This window comes from Alosa sapidissima, chromosome 12 (assembly GCF_018492685.1).
Source record: "Alosa sapidissima isolate fAloSap1 chromosome 12, fAloSap1.pri, whole genome shotgun sequence".
Taxonomy (NCBI): Eukaryota; Metazoa; Chordata; class Actinopteri; order Clupeiformes; family Clupeidae; genus Alosa; species Alosa sapidissima.
Window position 1 is genome coordinate 11,209,045 of NC_055968.1, and position 23,138 is coordinate 11,232,182.

At 43.9% G+C, this 23,138-nt stretch overlaps 1 protein-coding gene across 23 annotated transcripts in view; it reads right to left on the minus strand.

The window, feature by feature from the left end:
* lrrc7 (leucine rich repeat containing 7) overlaps positions 1 to 23,138 on the minus strand; it is a 141,732-nt gene that overhangs the window by 72,337 nt on the left and 46,257 nt on the right. For 21 of the 23 annotated variants that reach the window (XM_042057024.1, XM_042057022.1, XM_042057020.1 and 18 more), the window contains exon 1: positions 12,569 to 13,166. The exons of the other annotated variants lie outside the window; for them this stretch is intronic. In XM_042057024.1, the coding sequence (XP_041912958.1) occupies positions 12,569 to 12,611 (43 nt within the window). In that variant the 5' untranslated portion in view covers positions 12,612 to 13,166. Of the gene's footprint in view, positions 1 to 12,568; positions 13,167 to 23,138 lie in introns of those variants that run through there. 23 annotated transcript variants of the gene reach the window in all.

Here is a 23,138-nt window from a genome sequence, read left to right on the forward strand (position 1 = left end):
GGGTAGGAAACTGCCCCCTGCCCCCATCCCCCCTATGAAATCGAAACGGAAAATAGCTATGCTACAGGAATTTGAGATATTTTTCTACAGACTGCTGTTGGTGCATTCCCTCTATATTATATCAGAGTTATGTTCATACGTTGTTGCAAAAAACACATATTTAGTTAATTTATTATTGTGATTCTCAACTGTAAGGGGACCCTGAGAGCAAATCTCGTTGTGGGTGCCTTTAAAAATACAAAAGCAAAGGGAGAAGAGATCTACATCAATATCAGAATCAGAATCAGTTTTATTGGCCAAGTGTACTTACATACACAAAGAATTTGACTTCGGTAGGTGTTATCAATGTTTAGTTTATAAATACGACTATGTCATTAAACTACCCCTAAGGGTGCCCCCCCCCAACACACACACACACACACACACACACACACACACATTAGAGTTAACCGTACCTGAGGCAGATCTTAGGTGTTATCAATGTTTAGTTTATACATACGGCTATGCCATTAAACTACCCCTAAGATCTGCCTCAGGTACGGTTAATTCTAATATGTGTGTGTGTGTGTGTGTGGGGGGGGGGGGGGGGCTACGGGTAAGATTCTATAAGGAGATGAATAGCCATGTATTGGCTAGTCAGCTTATTCAATTGGTTGATAATGGGAGTACAGTAGGTGGATCCTAGAAACCAGAGGACGAGTATAAGTACATGTAATAGACTGGTCTAGAGGGCACAAAACCTCCTTTCGAAATTCATGCTGAAGGCAGCAGAAGGTATAGGGAACATCTGATGAAATGAAATGACATTCAAATAAACTCAATTGAAAACCTGCCCAGCCTTGGCAAGGGGCACATCTAAAAAAAGAATGTGCCTCCTCAGCAGAAATGCCCTGTGAGCAGACAGACTATACCTATAAATGAGGAGGCGCCCTGGAGACTTGGCCCATATTCAGTGTAGGATCTACAGAAGCTATGGGCCCATCACAACACAGGCCTATCAGAGATCAATTCAATCAGAGATGGACATCATGCACACCACTGATATTCACCAATCGTTCACCACAGAGGTGCTTAACCTACCACACTCATGTGATATAGGTTAGGGATCTTACTAAACAACATTTACATAAAAAAAAAAAACAGTATAGAAAAATGACACTCTTCAGCTTATTTCATGGATAAGAGATGTTCTAACATCTAATTCAGAGAGGGACTAGACATGGTGATAGAAAGCTCCTGCTCTTTCTTTATTTCATCTGTTGGACAAATAACCTCTGATTTGTCATCTCATCCACAGCCCTGCCCCCTAAACCCTCATATCTCACAGGCTTTTTCATCTTTTCTGTTATTACAGCGTGTTTGCACGGCCACAGCCTTGAACCTGACATTCCCGCCCCCCCCCCCCCCCCCCCCCCCCCCCCTCTCCCCAGTCACCCCTGCGTACCGGCCCACGGGCGGGAGGAGCGGATCCCTCCCGAGGTGAGCCCGTAATCTGAGGGACTGTGGAATTATCTGGAATGCTGGAATGCTCAGCGCCCTCTCAATGGAACAGCCGAGTCAGCGACTCTCACAAATCCCATGGTCTCCGAGGAAAACCGTAGCCTCCACCACCACATCCACATCCACACACACACGCACACACAGGACTCCCATGGTCTCTGAGGAAAACCATGGCCTCCACCACTACACGTGACCAGCCAGGAGGTGTCATTGTGTGTGTGTGTGTGTGTATGTGTGTGTGTGTGTGTGTGTGTGTGTGTGTGTGTGTGTGTGTGTGTGTGTGTGTGTGTGTGTGTTTGTGTTGCCTGAGTAGTGCCACATGACCAGAGAGTAAAGAACGCATTTGAATGCAACTCACACCACCTGCTCCTCAGCTGATAGGCCACATCTCTAGCTGGCAGTGGGCCACTCAGAGCCTATTCATCAAAACGGATAACTCCCCATCACATATTATTACCAGTAAACAACTCTTTAGCCTTAGAAACTACATAAGCACAGGACATTCAAAAATCTGACAGTCACTCAACAACAGCACAGTATTGGCGCCTTTTAGTTCTGTCCTGGTGGGGGTCGAGGTGGGGGGTGGGGGGGTATTCTGCTCATTACTGTGTGAGTAGACTCATCACTGTGCTCAGACCTGTAAAGAGGACGAATAATGGCTATACCACAGGTTTTAGTTGTGGCGCGTGCTTTTTTATTTTATCAAAAGGATGTCTGAATTAGAAGCTCCAAATTAAATTGACATGAAAAAATGCTAAAGAGTATCCACAGGAATGGCGGTCATTTGCAATACAGCAGGTCCACCTCATCTCACAATAATAGGTAATTAATAAACTGGACCTACTAATAATGAGCAATAAAGATGTGCCAAGCATAGGATTGCATTCATTCCAAAAATGCCCATATGTGCCCATATTTATAGTCTCCACGCAGCTATGATCTTCCCAAGCAGCAACATTCTAATCTGAACAATGACGCCTACCTGAAAGTTCGCTTTGTCCATATTTTTTACAGTCTTTGGGTCTTCCTGAGCAAGTAAACATGGAGATCTACAGCACCAACATTTTCAAGATTTCGTAAGGACTAGATGCCGACACATAAGCCTATGGCTGATGCAAAGTAATAGCCTATTACAGACAATCACCCTGCTGTGCACTAAAATGGTCATAATTACGGCCCTGTCTTTCTCCACCTTATGGTGCATTTTTAAATAGAGGCCGTCCCCTGGTGTACGTAGCTACCTGAGCAGATGGCAGGTCAAGCCATCACTGTCCGTGTAATGAATCAGACTGCATATTGACAGAGGATCAGACACTGACAAGCGGGGAGACGCGCCATCTCAGGACCCGAGAGAGAGAGAGAGAGAGAGAGAGAGAGAGAGAGAGAGACAAGAGAGAGAGAGAGAGAGAGAGAGTGAGAGAGAGAGAGTGGCAGCTGCATTCCGAGACGCCCAGGGTGGACCTCATCTGCCACCATGGCCATCAAGCCGCTTTGTTAGATTTCCCAATTACAGACGGGAGCGTGCAGGAGCACCAGGGTTTGTTTTTAGTACACAAACACTGGTCAGACAGCTAGACAAAACGTGAGGAGAATTTTACTGAATTTGAGGACACAAGTTACGGTTTAGAATCGAGCACTCCAGCTTCCAGGTACCACAATATAGGATTTCACCTTTACATTGATTTTCATCACACCGGGTATCCATTTAGCACTGATGGGGTACATTTACATTTACATTTACATTTCTTAATTTGGCAGACACTTTTATCCAAGGTGATTTACAGCAATAGAATAACATGTAAGCTACAGTGCAGAGGAGACCTTAGCTAGGATTTACCAATGAATCTGTCAGTACTAGTACTGTAATAAAGGGATAGGAGTGGATACATTATTGGGTAACCGTAGAGACCTGACAAAAAGTGCCACGTTCGGTTTGGAACAACAAAGCTACGCTGTGTAACACCAGGCATTCTGGGTGGGCATCGGCAGTGACATGGATGCAAGTCTGCCTATTATAAGTCGCGCATCATCATGAAGAGTTTGAAGCCATCATTTTAAGGTAAAAGAACTGCACTGTGTCACTTTAAGAAGCGAGAGAAAAGGGGTCAACTGCACCTTCATCATGATGTGAGACATGAATCCAGCACTGCATGACTGCAAGACTCAATACTTTATTATCGCCATATCAACATGGGGGATTGGATTTTGTCTTAGACAGCTCACTGAACCGCACAGAGAAAAGGACAAAAATAGTTGAACCTCTCACATTTGAAACACGTGTGAAAACAGAAATAATTCATTCAATAATAAAACCTGAAACAAGGTAAATGTAATAAAATAAAACTGAAACAAAAAATGTGGACTACACACACATCAAATGCTAACACTAAGACAGATACACCTGCTGGCTTCCTCTAAGAACCACTCCAAACCTTTGGCCTGTCCCTGGACTTTTCTGCTTCGACTTCGGACAAAGATTTCTTATCCTCCTTAGTGTCATGACACAAGGTGTCTGACTTCATCTAGAAATGTAACATTTTGTCAACGTTTCTGAAATTAAGTCCATATTTCACAATGGTTGTCTCCATATGTGTGTGTGTGTGTGTGTGTGTGTGTGTGTGTGTGTGTGTGTGTGTGTGTGTGTGTGTGTGTGCGCGTGTGTGTGTGTGTGTGTGAGTGTGTGTGTGTGTGTGTGTGTGTGTGTTTATCTATACTGTAGCTGTATGTCTCCGTACAGTATAATGTATGTATGGATGCTTGTATGCATTACTGTATATATAGCGTACGCGACTTCAGTACAAACCAAAAGCAGAAGCTGCCTGACCCGACTACCCGAGTCCCTTTCTGCACATGTACAGTACATCTCTCTAAAATACCCAAAGACCTAAAAAAAGACAACTCAATAGAGCTATTAAAACAGAAGCAGTCCACATCCTTCATTCCGCCACAATTCCTAACCCCCACTCCCACCACGCACACACACAAACTCCCACCACACACACACACACACACACACACACACACACACACACACACACACGCATACACACACACACTCACACACACACTCTCTCTCTTTCACACACACACACACACACACACCACTACTCCCTACGATCAGTCTTAACTTACTGCAGTCTCTCCCTCTGGGAAGAGAGATGACTGGGCGGTGGACGCTGGATTTAAAAATGACGGCCACTAAGAAGGACTTAACTTTCGCTTCTTATTCACTGCCTCGGACGCGGCGGGAGATAATGGAAGCCTGAGGGTGCTGAGTCGCTCCCTCCCTCGCTCCCTCGATCACTAACCCTCGTTCACTTGCTCTCTCTAATGCACACACCCTGTGGAGGCAGAGAGACATACACGCGGGGTCTTTGTGTGAAGGCCAGAAGTGCTTTCAGAGACTGAAAGGAGTGAGCAACCAAATGAACTCACACCGCTGTACAGGGGCAGGGCTGCACGTCCCCGAGCTCATGCTATTGTTAGGTTACATCACAACCTATTGTGCCAGCACTAAACATGCACAAGCATATAAAACGTAGAGAAAAATATATATAGAATATAAAAACATACAGAAAAAGGGAAAATAACAAAAATATGAATAGTGCAGAATTTCTTTGATGTCCATGAATGCAACTGCACACATAATGAATAGGCTACCCTACCTCCAAGTTATATCTGCGTGATGCAATTAGGCTTAGACTAATAAAGTGAATTTGATGTTAGTGGGGTGGTAATACATAGTCTTACAAAGCCAGAGGGAAAATATGGTACCACTGTAGCACTGTAATGCTTTTTATGAGCTTAACTCCAGCACTGCCAGGCAGCGTGTGTGTATTTTGGGGAGGAGAAGACAGCACTGAATGCTACTGCTTGGCTAGAAACTAACCATGGCAGTGTTAACCTCTCCTATCCACATAACACGCAGCCAGCAACACTATTAGACATGGCAGGCTAGCGAGCCGATCCGCAACACTGGATGACAGGCGTCTTAATCAATCTCACAACCCCTCGCCCCAATTTGGATGAAGAGAAAGTGCTTGCATAATTAATATCAGACAGACCGATTTGTGATGCCGCAAACGGTCTGAAATTCAACTCCGTTTCATTTCCTCTGCCTCCTCTCATATTCTGCCTCCCTCTGACCTGCTGGAAGGCAAACCATGACAAATGACTATACTGTATTGCTTTAATGGGATGAATTAAACCTTCCTAGTTTCACTGAACCAAATTACCCCCATTACCAATATATAGTGTATTAGACTGAAACATTTGTACAACGATAAAGGGACTTTTCCTCTCAAACATTTATTTTTTTCTTTGAAACTGAATACAAAAAAAAAACATCAAAAACACCTGTTCTGTTTTTGATTTTTCTTGCATATCACTTTCCAACATAACTTTTGATATTCTTAGAACTTCCACTGTAAAGTAACATCAATGTATAAAACCTCATGAACATTTATATAACTTTAGACGTTCAACATCCATAGGCGTGTCATGACACTAACACTACCAACAGTCCAACAGCTCACACGAGAAGGGAAATGTGTTGCCAAACATAGAAACCCCAAATATCCTGCAGCGGCTTCAAAACCATGTCTGTGCTTAATATAAAACCTCCTCAACAAAGCTTGCACATTTGCATGTGAGTTGTTGCTGGAGCCAAACCTTGCATGCATAAAAATAGATATACGGAAACGTATGGACATAATATCAGTGAATGAGCCACTGGCTTCAGGATTAGCTGTGGCGTACGCAGGGTAAGTTGAACGCAGTTTTCAGAACCACAAAATGACAAAATCACAAAATGAGTAAAAACAATGGCTCATTGTTCCTGTTGATGCGCTATGTTCACACTAGACACCTTCAAAGCCCCCTCTTCATCACTATCGAGCCCAACGCTCCAGTCTGCAGCATGGCACTTTTACAGCCCTGCTATACTGTACCTGCTGCACACTACATGTACCTCAATAACCAAGACGTTGACAAAAACACGGCTCGGAGTCTGCGTGAGATGGTGCAAGAGAGTGAGTTGAGGCATCAGAGCTGGTACCCTTGGTGACAGTCTCTCTGCACATCCCCCAGCCACCCGCCCCACACCCCCACCTACATTCATTCCTCCTCCTTCTCCACACACACACACACACACACACACACACACACACACACACACACACACACACACACACACACACACACACACACACCCTGTGGCCTGGCAGTCCTCCAGTGTGGGTTGTCAAGCGTCGTCCGCTGCTGTAAACACGCCATTCATCTCCCCGCGGCGATGGCAGTGGCCCATCACACACACATCAGGCGGCGCGGCGCACACCGTCACTCAGGGGGCTTTGGACTGACCTCTGCCCCACCGGGACGACACAGGACGAGACGGACCGGCCCTCCCTCTCATAGCACGTCTCCGAGCCTGATACCTTTACACCTGTCCAGCAGGTTATTTCTCCCCAACACACACACACACACACATACACACACACACACACACACACACACACACACACACACACAGGCACACATACAGTACACACACTCTATCACTCTACACACACACACACACAGATACACGTATTGCAACCTCTTCCAGTGTACTCACATACACATACACATTCACACACACACACACACATGCACACACACACACACTGTGGGAGAGACACGGCAGGCCGCTCTCTCGCTCACACATCTGTCTCCTGAGAGTCACACACACACACACACACACACATACACACACACCCTGCTGCTGCAGTCCCATGCCAGGGTGGAGAGAGACTGGCTAACACCACCTCCTCCATTTGTCCCCAGGCACCGTCACCATGAAGAACAGCACAGTAGGCTGCTGCTCCGGCTGGCATGCAAATGATTGGAAATTAATCACCTCCAGACAGAAGTGCAGGTGCTGTAATCTGCAGTACAATCTCACCCGTGTCAAAATATAAATCCCATGCACGCCACACGACTCCTGTAGATCAACAGAAGCACACCACACCTTCACATTTAAAGATGGCAGCTAATAAACCTCTAGGGGATCATACTGAGGGCATCAATCACATTAAAGACACTATAAAAGAAAAATACTAAATTAAGACGGTCCTCAACATTCACCAGTCAAATTGAGGACTTAATCTTAATTTTGTATTCTAGTGTTGGTGTTTAAAATGTTCTTTTTTCGGACAGTAATATTAAACTATCTTATTGTTATGGTGCACAATTCATGGTTTAACAGGGTCTGGCCACATCTGCGAGTGTGTGTGTGTGTGTGTTTGTGTGTGTGTATGTGTATGTATGTGTGTGTGTGTGTGTGTGTGTGTGTGTGTGTGTGTGTGTGTGTGTGTGTGTGTGTGTGTGTGTGCGCGCATTTTAATTTGTTAAAACATTCAGAGTGGCGACTGGCCCGATTTCTGACATAAGATCGCACAAACAACAGCTGTTGACAGGGAAGAGGCAGATGTCACAGCGACAAAATCCACTTTCAGGATGCCGCCAGAGGCTTCAAAGGTCTAAGGTGTCATTCCCAGTACGGCTTCTACTATCAACACCAAACATATGGGTGAAACATTAACTGTCATTTTGATGAGCTGTACACAGGACAATACCTGTGATATTCTTAAACCAAGATTCCATTCACCAATTAACTGTAAACCATGAGGTATGTACCTTTCTTTGTGGATGGCTAATATGAAGACAATGCTTACAGCAAAGGAGGATATCCTACCCTCAAACAGTATGAGATATCACAATGGCTTGGCTCTGCCATAGGAACAAAATTACTTTTTCTTTTAACACATTTGTGATGCATGAGAGAGGGGGTGACAGCATATGCTTCACAGGATATCATTTGAGATTATTGCACCGACACAGCGTCCTTCTCCTACTCCACGCTGTGTGCAATGTCTCCCCACTCTCTCGGTGCCTTGCGTGTGGAGGGGTGGACTCGCTCAGCTCTCTGGATGACTAAGCTCCTGATGTCCCTGAGTCGTATCCAGGCCAGACCCCATGAGTGTCCTATATAAGCATTACAGGTTAGGACACGACCCCTCCACTCCCCAGCAAACCTCTCAAGCTACCTGCTCGAGCTGCACTCGCGCCCATGAGCTCCCATCCCGAGCACATAAATCACCTGCTCGCGACACACAGCTGAGTCTGGGACAAACCCAAACACCAATCAGCTGTAGCCGTGGTTGGTTCTGTTCTCCTGCTGTCTAGTTCACATTACTTCCACAAGAACCGTATAACTGTCCAACCGTATAACTGTCCAAGTCCATATAACTGCTGTGGGATGACACAGGATTAAATGCAGTTCTTTAGCAAATACACACAGAGGTTTGTGATAGTTCTCTTAGACCAATCACACCACAGCTTGGGAACCATCACAAGTCATTGATAAGATATTCTACTACTTATACAATAACAATAACCTTTTGTTCCTTATACAAAAGTGACTTTAATTGTCATGGAAACAATTAACATGCACATTAAGCTTTCTTCTAGAGAAATAATTAGTCTGCAGAGAGAGACATATATGTTCCAAGCACTTCCTTTGAAGGCCCCGATGGGATGACTCAAACACAGACCTATCATGTGCAAAAGCCCCATGCCATAAACATCTAAATCCGGTGATAAAAAGTGTCTCTATTTCATAGCATGCTCATATACTGTACAAAGCCTGCTCAGACGACAAGTCATATTATACCCAATGTTTCATGCATTCAAAGACACACACACACAGACACACAGACACACACACACACACACACACACACACACACACACACACACACACACAGTCTCCAGTGGCACTGTAATGACGATTCCTTTGTTCCATGTTATTTCAGCAAGGCCACTACCTGGAGGAAACTCCCAAACCTCACTGCTCCATTATCATATCTCTTTCAGTGACGCCCCTTCTGAAGAGCCAAAGCATTAACTGAACTAAGCCAAAACATCCCAAAGGACAGAGTATTAGCAGCACCAATATGAGCAGATCCATGTCGGGGAGGGATCTGAGCGGTGCACAGGCAGAGGGACCGATAGGTGCATTCTGACATAACTAGCATCTAAAGGCGAGCGAGCGACAGGGCCGTGACAGGTTTGTCACCTTTCACATCTCCTCAGTTTCAGCAGGCCTCCCCAGGGCCTTACAGATGAGTGATCCATGTCAACAACACCAATGCAACCATAACGATCTGATTCTGCCACCACTGCTGCTGCTGAGACTGCTTAGGGGACAGAATGAGGTTAGCCTGCTAAGAGAGAGGTAACCTAACCCATGTCTTCAATGTATATACATATTCTACTGTTATGCTATAAAACACGGTACAACATTCACAATCTACTTCTGACACACACAGACACACACACACACACACCACAATGCTGATGCTGGAGAGGCCACCAATGTTTTATTTTAACATTTAAAACGTATACAGTTATGCTAAAAGAAACACAATACTGGCTACGAGAAGATATAACTATAGATGGCATACTGTACAGTTAGAGAGTGATACAAGGATATCTGCTAAATGCCTTCTGTGCAAATAGGTATATTATCTTAAACTCACATTCAAATGTCTTATTCCAGTTCTCTCCTGTCATTGTGCTATCAGATACCAGCACTGGCAGAAGGATGCTCAGATGTATACATTGAATAAACACAAACATGTGTGGACACAGTAGTAATCAATCAATCAGAACTTCCTTCAATCAGACATCCAGCCAAGAGATCAATCAATCAATGTATCAATTGTGAGCATAAAAAGACAAACAAGTTAAGCTAACAGCATAGGGAAGGAAATGACATCGAAGAGCCTAGTTGGACTTTTTTTTACTCACTGTAGTTACACAGCAGCACGCTAGCTATTGTGTAATCTTTGGCAGAATAGCAGCCATATATCGAAAAGTAGTGATGCCATTTGCACAGAAGGAAGGCAAGCAAGGTCAGCAACAACAACAGACATCTTTCAAATCATATTTTGGCAAAAATGTTTTATGCACAGATGGACAGAATAGGCTATTCATATGACAGTTTTACTAGGCTTAGTCTCATCACACGTCACTCAATAACTTAGCTTTGACTCTCTCGCACCAAACCAAATCTAATAATAGGCATGAATAATGATACTGTCCAATTTACCGCATCTTGTAAATAACGGAAAGGGAATGGACAGTCTGCAGGAGGACACATCAGAATTCATATATATTAGCAAGGAATAGTCTCCCTCCAGGATAGTAACAAGCTTGTAGGAATGGGCAATATTGTATCATTACTGCATCAATATAATGGTAAAATTCCTCCCCATCATAAGCATTTGTCATATCGCAATATAAATGATATACTGTAGGTGATGACATGTTTATACGTATGTGCTGTAAAGTGGGTTGCTCAATGTGAATGTGAACTGAATGTGAAGTTCTTGTGTTTTCCACGACTGTTAAGACTGTAAGATGATGACTTGCGGTGGAGACAACTGTGGTAAACAGTACTCCTTTCATATCATTATTTACATTGGTAACACCATAAATATCATATTGTGATAGTTTTAAGTCTGTATCACCCAACCGTAGTTTCTAAACAGTACAACACAAATTACAACACAGTCATGGACCAGTATGCTTTTGCATGACAAGGCAATATACAGTAAACTCTCATAGGTAATCTGGCCATTGTCCATTTTTACTGGACAGTGCAGAATCTCAACGTAGTGCATAAGGCTACTGTACAGTCACTGGATTAACCAGTAAGCAGGCACATATCACTAACAATATTAACTGTATAAAGATGTAGCACCTCCTTTACATCTCTATAAATCATTCAACATCACAGAGGCACATCTTTACTATGTGTTAACAGGTCCATCCATAGTTAGTGCAGGTGCACTACCAATGTTACTGTGATTTTGTCTAAATCAATAGGCTACACCACCTACTGAACAATAACTTCTGTAATATATCTCTAACATTTACCTTTACAAATATACAGCGATGGAGACTGACCTGAAATAGGTTACTGCCTGACTATGGTGACTTCTGTAGGATGGCAAAAGGGCTAATTATAGCTGGGCCCCATTTGTTAGCCTCCTTCAGTCAGGATACATATGAATAGACTAGGCTTGCTAATGAGAAGATACACTATCAATCCAGATGCCATGCACCACACAACGAGCTCAAAAACTCCTTCAGCATTGGAAGGATGGTAAAAGGAAGATAGTAGATATGTCATGTAAATAATGCACTTGTAGCAACGTACTAAATCGTTGCAGTAGCCCATTTACTGCACTAAAGTCAACCACATCTACTATCTCAGATGGAGAATCTGAAAGAAAGAGTCAGCCTGGATTCTTTTACATTAGTCTACTTAGAGATATGGAGCCTACTGGATGTCGGTTGTTATAAAGAGCAAGAGGGATCGCAGATAATTTTGCACCCGTTTGACATAGACTAGTGCCTTGTTGCTGCATGCCAAACTCTTGTATGAAGATGTCCTTATCATTTCCGCTCATTATCACATGGGATCACAGTCAACCCTAAGTCTGCTAACAATGACATTAGTAAAACGTATGCAATATACACTATCGTTCAGTAATGAGCAGCATGTCCCATGCGTAAAAATCAATGAAACGAGTAAGCGATCATTACATTGACAATACGCATACCTCAGGAAAAATGCTATTCCTTCAAAAAGCAAATTAGTTCAAATGATTGTTAGGACTGTGAGTTGTGGTAGTCTAAGAATCATTCATCTGGACGCATTCAGTGAAGACAAGAGTTACAGAAAATGATTCAGTGCTCATAAGAGATGTTGCCTATATCTGTGCATCTCTCTAGTCAGTTTAGCGATCGCTGCTCTCTGTGTGGGCAGTTATCGCAATGCAGAGGATCGTGTTCATTCAAAAGCTCAACGATATGCATATCTAATTTAAGCCAATGCAATGTAATTTACAGATACACTATAGGCTATCCTTGATTTATGTCTAATTAAATCGTTCTTCCGAGATGATAAACCGAGGCAATGTCGATCAATGGAGCAATATACACAACAGCCGCTACTCACATGGAATAGTTGAATAATTGTCCATCGGGGAACGCCTTTTCATGCAAATAATTTGAATCCAATTGTAAATCCAAAAGTGGGCCGCCGGTTCTGGAGCTGCGGATTGAGCCAAGAGAATTCAAGGAGCATCACACTATGGTGGGTGTGCTTCCGACAGAAACTGATGCACGAGTCTCCTTCAGAGGAATGTAACATACCCACATACTGTCCAAACGCTCGAAAATATTTGATGATGTGCTAGTCATATGCGATGGGGAAACACGTTGAGTTGTGGCAGAAGGTACTGTCTATATCTCGGCTTTTGTGAAGATAAACCAATTCATGCCTCCCCATATTTTTAGAAGTACAAGTTCGTGATGCGAGACAGAAGCAAAGGGTGGTTTCTTCATATGGCGTCAATTTCCAGTACACAATCAGAAAAATCCACTGTAAATCGTACACTTGAATTGGGTACTATCCATCAATGCCTGCAAGGCGTAGAAGCCGTATTTTTTCAAAAAATATCTGCCCCTGTCACTGTCCCGTGTCGTAAAGGTGTAGAGCAAGTCGAGCCAGTTTGCGTCCCACGGATGCAACGAGCGTCTATTCCGCTGAAATGGTTGCAGTGGGAGGTGGGAGATAGGATGAAGACCGACAGCGAGAGGAGTGGTTTCAGTGCGTGATCGTGTGCGGAGGAGGGCGAGTGCTCAACCTCGCTTGGAGATAGTCTGCTCGATCGGGCACTAACGGAGGAGCTTTGGTAATTCATGCCACACGTAACACATACAACAAACAAACATGAAATGACCACTGATCTGTTGTAGAACTGGGCTTAGGCTACATACTACAACACCAGCAATGTGGTTAAAACAAATGACAAAAAGTGAACATGTCCTGCGCACTTTGTTTTAACGGCACGCAATGTCATCAATGTCATCGAACCTGAGATGACATGATGCAAATAATGACATCTTGGAAATCACATCTTGGTATAACATATGCGCTCATTTTGCTCATTTTATTTTACACGATTTAGACAGCATAAAGTATTGAGTATCCACTGTGATTTTACAGAGAAGTGGCATATGAGTGTTTGGAGTTGACTGATCTATTGCAGAATACTTTCATCACTCTTTGGTCTGACTCTTAACCCAGTGTGAACAGGATGAAAACATTAGCCTAATATGAAATAGTGGCTGGCAAGGAGGCAAGAAAGGCGTCTGGAAATGTAATCCCAACCACCCAACCTGTGTACAGTATCTCCCTGCAATGTGGTGGTGGGATAGCCAACTAGTTCAGCTACTACAGATGGCATGTCTTTGGGTGAAAGCCAATGGCGCACCTAAGCAAGCTACAAAGAGTGTATGGTAGTCACTGAAGTAAACAAAAACAGAGAGCCTAGATTATACAGCCAAACATTCATCAAGTGCATTGGAAGATAGCATCCCTGTGCTGACCTCTTTATATTTTAATATGTTATACTGCATGTCATTGTATTTCATTAAGTCAGACACTAAATGGTTTAAATGTAATTTCCTAAATTAATGCTACATTTACAAGTGTAACATATGCCAGTTTCCTTCAAGCATGATAGATGACCAAAATAGTAAATGAAAGCCAGGCCAACTTACAGCTATGTATTTAGTGTGTGTATTCAGAATAACCACAAACGCAGCACATACCCACATCATTACCGGCAAGTTTAGACATGAAATCAGCTTAAGTACATCTCTCTTGTACTCACATCCACGACACCATATAGACAGTATACGAAGAGACCTATTGTTAAATGAGGGGGAATTCAACCTAATTAGTCTGTATGAACAAATAGCCTATAAACATGGGTGCTATTATTATTCCTGGTTGTTCTTTTTAAATGCTGTCTTTCAAATGTGTTTCTAACAAGCCATGTCACATTGAATATGCCTGCAATAACTTTGAACAGATAATGGTTCCGGTCTGCCAAGTGTCATCACTGGGTACTGAGTTAATTACAAATGTATGATAATAACAGTACACAGGTCACAGAGCGCCTATGTCCAGCTGGCGAAGAGCCAGTTCATTGATATTCCCCATGTTTGCCAGACATATTTTCAATGTTAACCTGGATTTATGACAGAGAGGGGAAATCTCTTCAGCTTACTGTCATCACATCGCCTGAACTGTAACGATGGTGCAACAGACTTTCCAGGCTTTCATAAGGGCCACTGTACAGCACGCATAATGTCACAGATGTTTAACTAGTCAGAATACATTATTCTGTATGCTATATCAAGCTGAAATTAAGCATGGTGAGGTGACCATACCTGGTGACCACCACCTCTTAAGATGCCCATTATCCAACATGCATAGCATATCTCTCAAGATACTGCACAGTGTTACTTCAGCACTTTTTCACCTCAATGGATGAGTTTAACAGCCATAAAATATAAAGCCAATTTTGGCACGATCTACAAATTGTTCTCTCATAAAGGCCACTATTATGCATCAGTGCATCATGAAAAGCACCCTTACCAAAACACAGAGAGAGGCCCCCTGGAGGCCCTGGATATTTGGTCTTTGCAGGAAAACGAGGACAACCAAAATGTCCCCATTCCACTTAAGGTCCAACTGCCACAGTATTCCTTAAGGAACGATCATTAAGGAACGAGATTAAAGTGAAGTCTGGTAAGCAAGTTTTGAAGTGTGTGGAGAAAACCGAGAAACCAAAAAAGAATGTGATGAATAAAATGGGATTTGACTAACAAGGACAATTGAAAGAACAATGTGAAAGATCCTTTTCTTTGTTTCAGGTGTTTTACAGTATATGGCTATTTACCGTATTGCAAAGCCGATAAAGGTAAACAAATGCCAAACAGACTGCACACACAAATATGCAAAATGTGCATTGGAATGTAGCAAGACCAAAACAAAATCATTATACCTACATCATTACCGGAGTGAGACTAAAAGTATTTTTCTCGACTGCTTTCTTGACAACAAGAGTTACACATGGCAGCTTTAAACTCCGGTGAGCATTTCAAAGGTTCCAGGGTGGAAACAACAGCTTTTCTGCCAGTTTTTCTGAATGGACTTTTTCTGAATGGACTCCTTTTCCTTGGAGGTGTTTCATGCCTATCCTAAATAAAATATCTACATTGCTAATGGTCTGGACATCAGTTGTATTTTGGCTAAAGTACTTCCCATAAGCAGGAGTTGTGCTGGAGACTAAACCTCCACCGTTTCACAGTGACAGTGATATCTTACCGCTGCCTGTTCCAACACTATATCAAATATTTATGTAAGTAATAATTATAAATGGTCTGGGTGGTGCCGTGCTCAGAGACCCAGTGAGCAGGGTCCACAAAGCCAGCCGCACAACCAGCGCCGCTGTCACACGCGCTAATGAACAGGACACTTTGAAGCAGCAGAGAAATGGACCTGCTCGTGGAGCGGCACGTTTGCGGTTTTCCGTCAGGAGCAGTGTCATTACTAGACATTACTTTTTAATTTTTTTTATGACTTTATGAAGTGTGTGTATTGATAAGTACATTGCCTATGTCAAAGTGTAATGACGTGATGAGACAAGACTTTGGAATACATTTTAAAAAGGAAAAAAAACTTACCAGGGATATCATAGGGAGCTCTAACACAGATGTGTACAGTACAGGGAGCTCTAACACAGATGTGTATAGGGATATCATAGGGAGCTCTAACACAGATGTGTACAGTACAGGGATATCATATGGAGCTCTAACACAGATGTGTACAGTACAGGGATATCATAGGGAGCTCTAACACAGATGTGTATAGGGATATCATAGGGAGCTCTAACACAGATGTGTACAGTACAGGGATATCATAGGGAGCTCTAACACAGATGTGTATAGGGATATCATAGGGAGCTCTAACACAGATGTGTAGGTGCATTATAGATACAATACAAAAGAAATTCATTATGAAACGTTTTTACGTCCAAAGTGCATTGTATTGATATGCATGTTGTAATGACACATGAAAAACATTTTGTGCATTCTGCTTGAAGGGATATGAATTGAACTTGTGATAAGGAAAAGCTAATTCAAAAGCCAGAAATAGCCATCGGCTACAATCGTTTGGTAAGAGTTGTAAATCATCATTGATTTCTCTTAAATGAAAACAACAGAGTTAATTGTCTTTTTCAGGATGCATGTTGCAGAATTACAGTGAGTCACTGACACTTCGGAAAACAACTTGAAAAGCAGCTCAATTGTAAATTGATCCACTTGATCCAGTTAAGCAAACTAAAATGAGGTTTCTGATGTAAAATATAAAGCCATTGCACTGTATCCCATTACACTCTATCCCATTTTCAATATTTAACTGTGAAACAGCATAGCCATTAATCTTTGTGTAATCATTACCATAAACTATGTAGCACATTTAATAACATGGGGCACAAAATGTAGAAATGAGAAAGCAGAACTAGCTGTGCGGGCACTGCTGGAAGGAATGGCGAAGGAACAGGGGTGAAAGGCGAAGACCTGATTGCCTTGATTACCTGGCAGTGACCATGAGCTACATGTATATAGCACAGCAGACTCCAATTTTTCGTTATTAAGTCAGATTAAGATCACGAATGTGTAAGCAGGAACATAATCAGACAATGACATTAGGTTACAGCTCAGACCATTTTACTGTTTAAAATATTACCAATCAGAGCTAATGGTCAAAGTCATATAATACCTCAGAGTGACTCATCCACCCATTGATTAGTGGACTGCCATCTCTTTCACCCCATGGTGGTTCAAGGGGACTTGAGCCCAATGGATCGGATTGCAAATGACACAGGCCATGTGTTTGGACACAAACACTTGTCATGGTCCTCAAGAAACAACACAGCTGCCCAATTCAATTAATTTCCCACAATGAGACATAATTACGGCTTTAGATACAAGGATACAAGGATACAAGGAAGTTTATTGTCACATGCATATAGTTACTGGAAGTAAGAAATGCAGTGAAATTATGTCTGGTGTCAGCCTATTTGTGCATTAATGGGGGGGGGGGGGGGGGTAAAAAGTGCAGTAGAAGAGGGGTTTAGTAGATTAAGTGGCAAGGGCTGCATAAGAAAGGTGGGGGGGCACCAACAAGGAGCACCCAAGAGCAACAGGGGCAAGGAAAAACTCCCTTACCAAGGAAGAAACCTTGGGCAGATCCACGGCTCAAGGGGCTAATCCAACTGCCAGGGGTCTTGGTGTGTGTGTTGGGGGGATGACAGGGGAGATGGGATAGTGTGCTGTGTATGTGGGGAGAGGGCAGTGTGCAATATGTGTGTTGGAGAAGCTTCCTCATGAGACAATGTGCTGTGTATGGGGGGTGGGGGGCAGTGTGCTGTAAGTATGTTGGGGATGTGTGTTGGAGAAGCTTTCTGATGAAATAATGTGCTGTGTATGTAGGGAGGGGGGGGGGGGGGGCAGTGTGCAGCAAGTATGTAGAGGAGGCTTACTAGCAAGCAGTGTGCTGTATGTATGTGTGGTGATGACAGTGATGATGTAAGTGTGTGTGTTTTGTGTGTGTGTGTGTTGGGGATGGGGGTGGGGGGAGGGCAGAAAGGCTAGGCAATCAAGGACATGGGTAGATAGATGGAGGAGAAATCAAAAATAATAAATAAAAAGTTCTATGGAGATGTGCAAAAGTTGGAGAAAGTCAGATGTGTGTGTGTGTGTGTGTGTGTTTTGACGTGTGATGAAATAAGAAAATGAATAAAAGGTCTGTAGCATAAGGAGAGGGATGTGTGTGGGGGGTGGGGGGGTCATGAGTGCTGAGGAGTGAATGAGTGCAAAGTCAGTATAGTGTGAGTTCAGAGTTGGGAAATGTTTGAGAGTGCTGAGGAGTGAATGTGTGCAAAGTCAGTATAGTGTGAGTTCAGAGTTCGGATGGCCTGGGGATAAAAACTTCTCCTGAGTCTCTCAGTTCTGGCTTTGTGACTACATAGGCGTCTTCTTGATTTCAGCGGTAGGAATAATCCATTGTTAGGATGAGAAGAGTCCTTCAGGATCTTTTGGGCTCTTAGGAGTACTCTTCTGGAATAGATATCTTGTAGAGCAGGGAGTTGAGTTCTTATAGTACGTTCAGCTGAGCGCACTACTCTCTGCAGAGTACTACAATCTCTAACTGTGGAGTTCCCATACCAGGTAATGATGCTACCAGTTAGAACACTCTCAACAGCTGAAGTGTAGAAGGCCTTCATGATGGATGTAGAAATTTTGAATTTCCTTAGCTGACGAAGGAAGTAGAGTCTTTGTCTGGACTTCTTCAGAACATATTGAGTGTTAACAGTCCATGTTAAGTCTTCAGTAATATGGGCACCAAGGTATTTAAAACTTGTGACTCTCTCTACAGGTTGCCTGCTGATCATTAGCGGGGTGTAACTGTAGTTCTGCTGCTACCTTCTGTAATCCACTACCATTTCCTTGGTTTTATTGACATTCAGAGTCAAGCTAAGATAAAGTGTCATATGAGTGATACTAAGAGAACATTGAGGTTCATGACAAGCAGAGTGACATCACTGGCCAAAGCTATATCTAGATTCATAACATTCTAACTGTTTTAACTGTTTTAACTACAGTACTGTAGATCTGTGCTGTTACACCCTTGAGGAGTTAGGAGGTTTTGAGATGGAAATGCATTTTTTTGTCCCCCTCATGGTTCTGGAGCTGCCTAATCAGTAGCCAGTAGCCAGTAACCATCAGTAACCGCTTTCATTTTTATTAAAATTCTGATTGGATCAGGCATTTTTATTCCGATTAAGGTGTACAGTATGACAATTTTTATTCCGATTGAGCCGTTATTCCGTTTGTAATCGGATTAGTGTCCATGTAAACGTGGCTAGTGTGTGTGCAGATGGAAAACCAGTGGTCACCCAGTGGTCATACTCAATCCTAACTCTGTAAAAACCAGTGGTCATACTTAATCCTCTGTAAAAAAAACAGTGGTCATACTTAATGCTCTGTAAAAACCAGTGGTCATACTTAATCCTCTGTAAAAAAAAAACAGTGGTCATACTTAATGCTCTAAAAAAAAACAGTGGTCATACTTAATCCTAGCTCTGTAAAAAAACAGTGGTCCTACTCAATCCTAGCTCTGTAAAAGTGAAACAAACATAGCTGCTCGAATCAAACCATGAACAATTCTTGCCAATCCACTGTTGTTTCACCAAAATTACATACTAGCTTGCAGGAAGAAAGACACAGAGAATGCACTTAACCCACAGCTCCAAAAGTGAATATTCTTGTTGTATAGCCTTCACAAACAAATAATCGAAAAATGCCTTTAAACATAATTTAAAATGTGTAAAAAAGAAGTAAAAAATGTGACTTGTCCACATTTCTCCATCCAATACTGCTGAAGCGGCAGCATAAGCGGCAGCCCGCGTTTCAGCCAGCCTCGTTTAAGACGGACACGGTCAAGACAAGCAAGTTTACCTGTGCAAGTTCACCGAGCACAGGCACCGACAAAGGCAAAATGTGCCGTTCCACCATATCTGTTATCACCGGCCATTGCAGAAAACGGCATCATGCCAAAAGGGGCAGAAATATCAAAAGGGGCAGAAATCCCCTTAACCTCCAGGAACTTAAACGGACCTCACCGACAGAAACCTCCTTCTCCATGGGTTTGTGGAACTGTCAATCCGCAGTCAACAAAACCGACTTCATAGCTGGCTATGCCAACCACCTTTCATTGGAACTCCTTGCTCTCACTGAGACTTGGATCAAACCAGAGAACACTGCCACCCCGGCTGCACTCTCCACTAACCTTACACTATCCCACACCCCTCGCCTATCTGGACGAGGAGGCGGGACGGGCCTGCTGATCTCCAACAAATGGAAATTCACCCCGCTACTGCCTTCAAACAAATATGTCTCATTCGAATTCCATGCCATCAAAGTGATCGCCCCAGCAAAACTCTACGTGTTGGTCATCTACCGCCCTCCAGGCCAACTAGGCGACTTTATTGACGAACTTGACACTCTGCTATCCTCCATCCCTGAGCATGACTGTCCGCTTCTTGTTCTCGGTGATATGAACATCCACTTAGATGCCCCAGGCTCAGCTGACTTTTTGGCCCTGGTCCACTCCTTTGACCTCGAACTGGTTCAAAGCCCATCGACTCACAAAGCTGGCAAAGAGCTTGACTTGATCTTCACTCGGAACTGCAGCACAGACACCCTCATGGTGACGCCTCTCCATCTTTCTGACCACTTCTTCATCCAGTTCAACGTCAGCCTGTCAGAACAGCCTCTGGCTCCTCAGCCGATGGTCACGTTCCGCCGCAACATCCGGAACCTGTCTCCAACGCACTTCTCCTCTGTGGTTGCCTCCGGTCTACCTCCACTCAACACCTTCTCCTCTCTGGAGGTTAATGAAGCCACTGACTCGCTCTGCTCCACACTGACCTCGTGTCTAGACGAGCTGTGCCCTCTTGCCACAAGGCCAGCTCGATCCAAACATTCTCATCCATGGCTAAATGATACCCTCCGATCGCAGCGCACCAAACTCAGAGCCGCGGAGAGGAAATGGCACAAATCCAAACTAGCTGACGACCTCAAAAACTACCAGACACTCCTGACCTCCTTCTCAGCCAGCATCACTGCTGCTAAGACTGCTTTCTACAATGACAAAATCAACAGCGCTACAGACACTCGAAAACTTTTCTCAACCTTCAAATCGCTACTCAACCCTCAGCTGCCTCCTCCTCCATCCAGCCTTACTGCAGATACCCTCGCCTCATTTTTTACAAACAAAGTGGCGGCAATCAGCAGTCAATTCTCTACATGCCCACTCAACGCATCTGACTCAGATACCGCACTCCTACAACCTCTAGGGACTGCTGGAACATCTTTTTCAGCATTCACGCCTCTCTCCGAGAGTGAAGTGTCCAGACTCCTGACATGCAGCCGTCCTACCACATGCTCGCTGGACCCTATACCTACGAGCCTACTTCAGTCCATCAGCCCGACCATCGCTCCAGCTATCACACATGTGATCAACGCCTCGCTAATCTCCGGCACATTTCCAACAGCGTTCAAAATGGCCCGGGTAACACCATTACTTAAGAAAGCTTCTCTCAACCCTGCTCAAGTCGAGAACTACCGCCCTGTCTCACTACTGCCTTTCCTATCCAAAGGCATTGAACGAGCAGTCTCCAAACAGGTCTCTGACTTCCTTTCACAGAACAACCTTCTGGATCCAAATCAGTCTGGGTTCAAAAGCGGCCACTCTACCGAAACGGCTCTGCTGTCTGTAACAGAAGCCTTAAAAGAAGCCAGGGCGACCGCTCGGTCATCAGTACTCATTCTGCTTGACTTATCGGCTGCCTTTGACACGGTTAATCACCGTATCCTTCTCTCTATACTCGCTGACATGGGAATCTCCGGTTCTGCTCTCTCCTGGTTTGAATCCTACCTCACAGGACGCTCGTTTAACGTATCATGGCTTGGTCAGCTATCCGCACCTCACCATCTCACCACAGGGGTCCCCCAGGGCTCAGTGCTGGGCCCCCTCCTCTTTGCTATCTACACCACCTCCTTGGGACAGATTATCCGTTCGCACGGCTTCTCATACCACTGCTATGCAGACGACACACAGCTCTATCTGTCCTTTCCACCTGACGACCCCCTGGTTTCAGCACGGATCTCGGATTGCCTTTCAGACATAGCTACATGGATGAAGGCACACCACCTCCAGCTGAACCTCTCAAAGACTGAACTGCTGGTCATCCCAGCTAAACCTACCATACACCACGACATCAACATCAAATTTGACTCCTTATGTGTTTCACCGACCAGGACTGTAAGAAATCTAGGAGTTGTTCTTGACAACCAACTAAACTTCTCAGATCATGTTGCCTCAGTCGCCCGGTCATGCCGTTTTGCACTCTACAACATACGGAAAATCAGGACTTACTTGACTCAAGATGCTACCCAACTTCTGGTTCAGGCAATAGTCATCTCACGACTTGACTACTGCAATGCCCTCCTGACAGGTCTCCCAGCCTGCGCAGTGAAACCACTTCAGATGATCCAGAACGCGGCGGCGCGCCTGGTCTACAACCAACCCAAAAGGGCACATGTTACCCCGCTGCTCATCCAGCTACACTGGCTACCTATGGTGGCCCGCATCAAATTCAAGTCTCTAACGCTTGCCTACAAAGTAGTCTCCGGTTCTGCTCCCACCTACTTGAATGCCCTCATACAGACTTACACTACCTCCAGACCACTGCACTCCTCTGACGAACGACGTCTAGCTCTACCACCGGTACGCTCAAGCCAATCCAAACTTTTCTCATCTGTTGTTCCTCGTTGGTGGAACACACTGCCAGTTCCTACAAGGGCAGGGACATCCTGTTGTTAGTCGCTTTGGTTAAAAAGCGTCAGCCAAATGTAATGTAATGTAATGTAATGTAATACCAGAATGTCCTTTAAATAAAGAACGACCTAAAGTTTATAAGAAATTCAGAAGCATTTAAGTCAACCGGTAGGAAAGCCCCTATCCAGACAGAAAAACTCGCTGTGTGTGTTTATTTACCTCTCTTGTGGAAGTTCAAAATGTTGTGTCCTCGCCGTTGAAG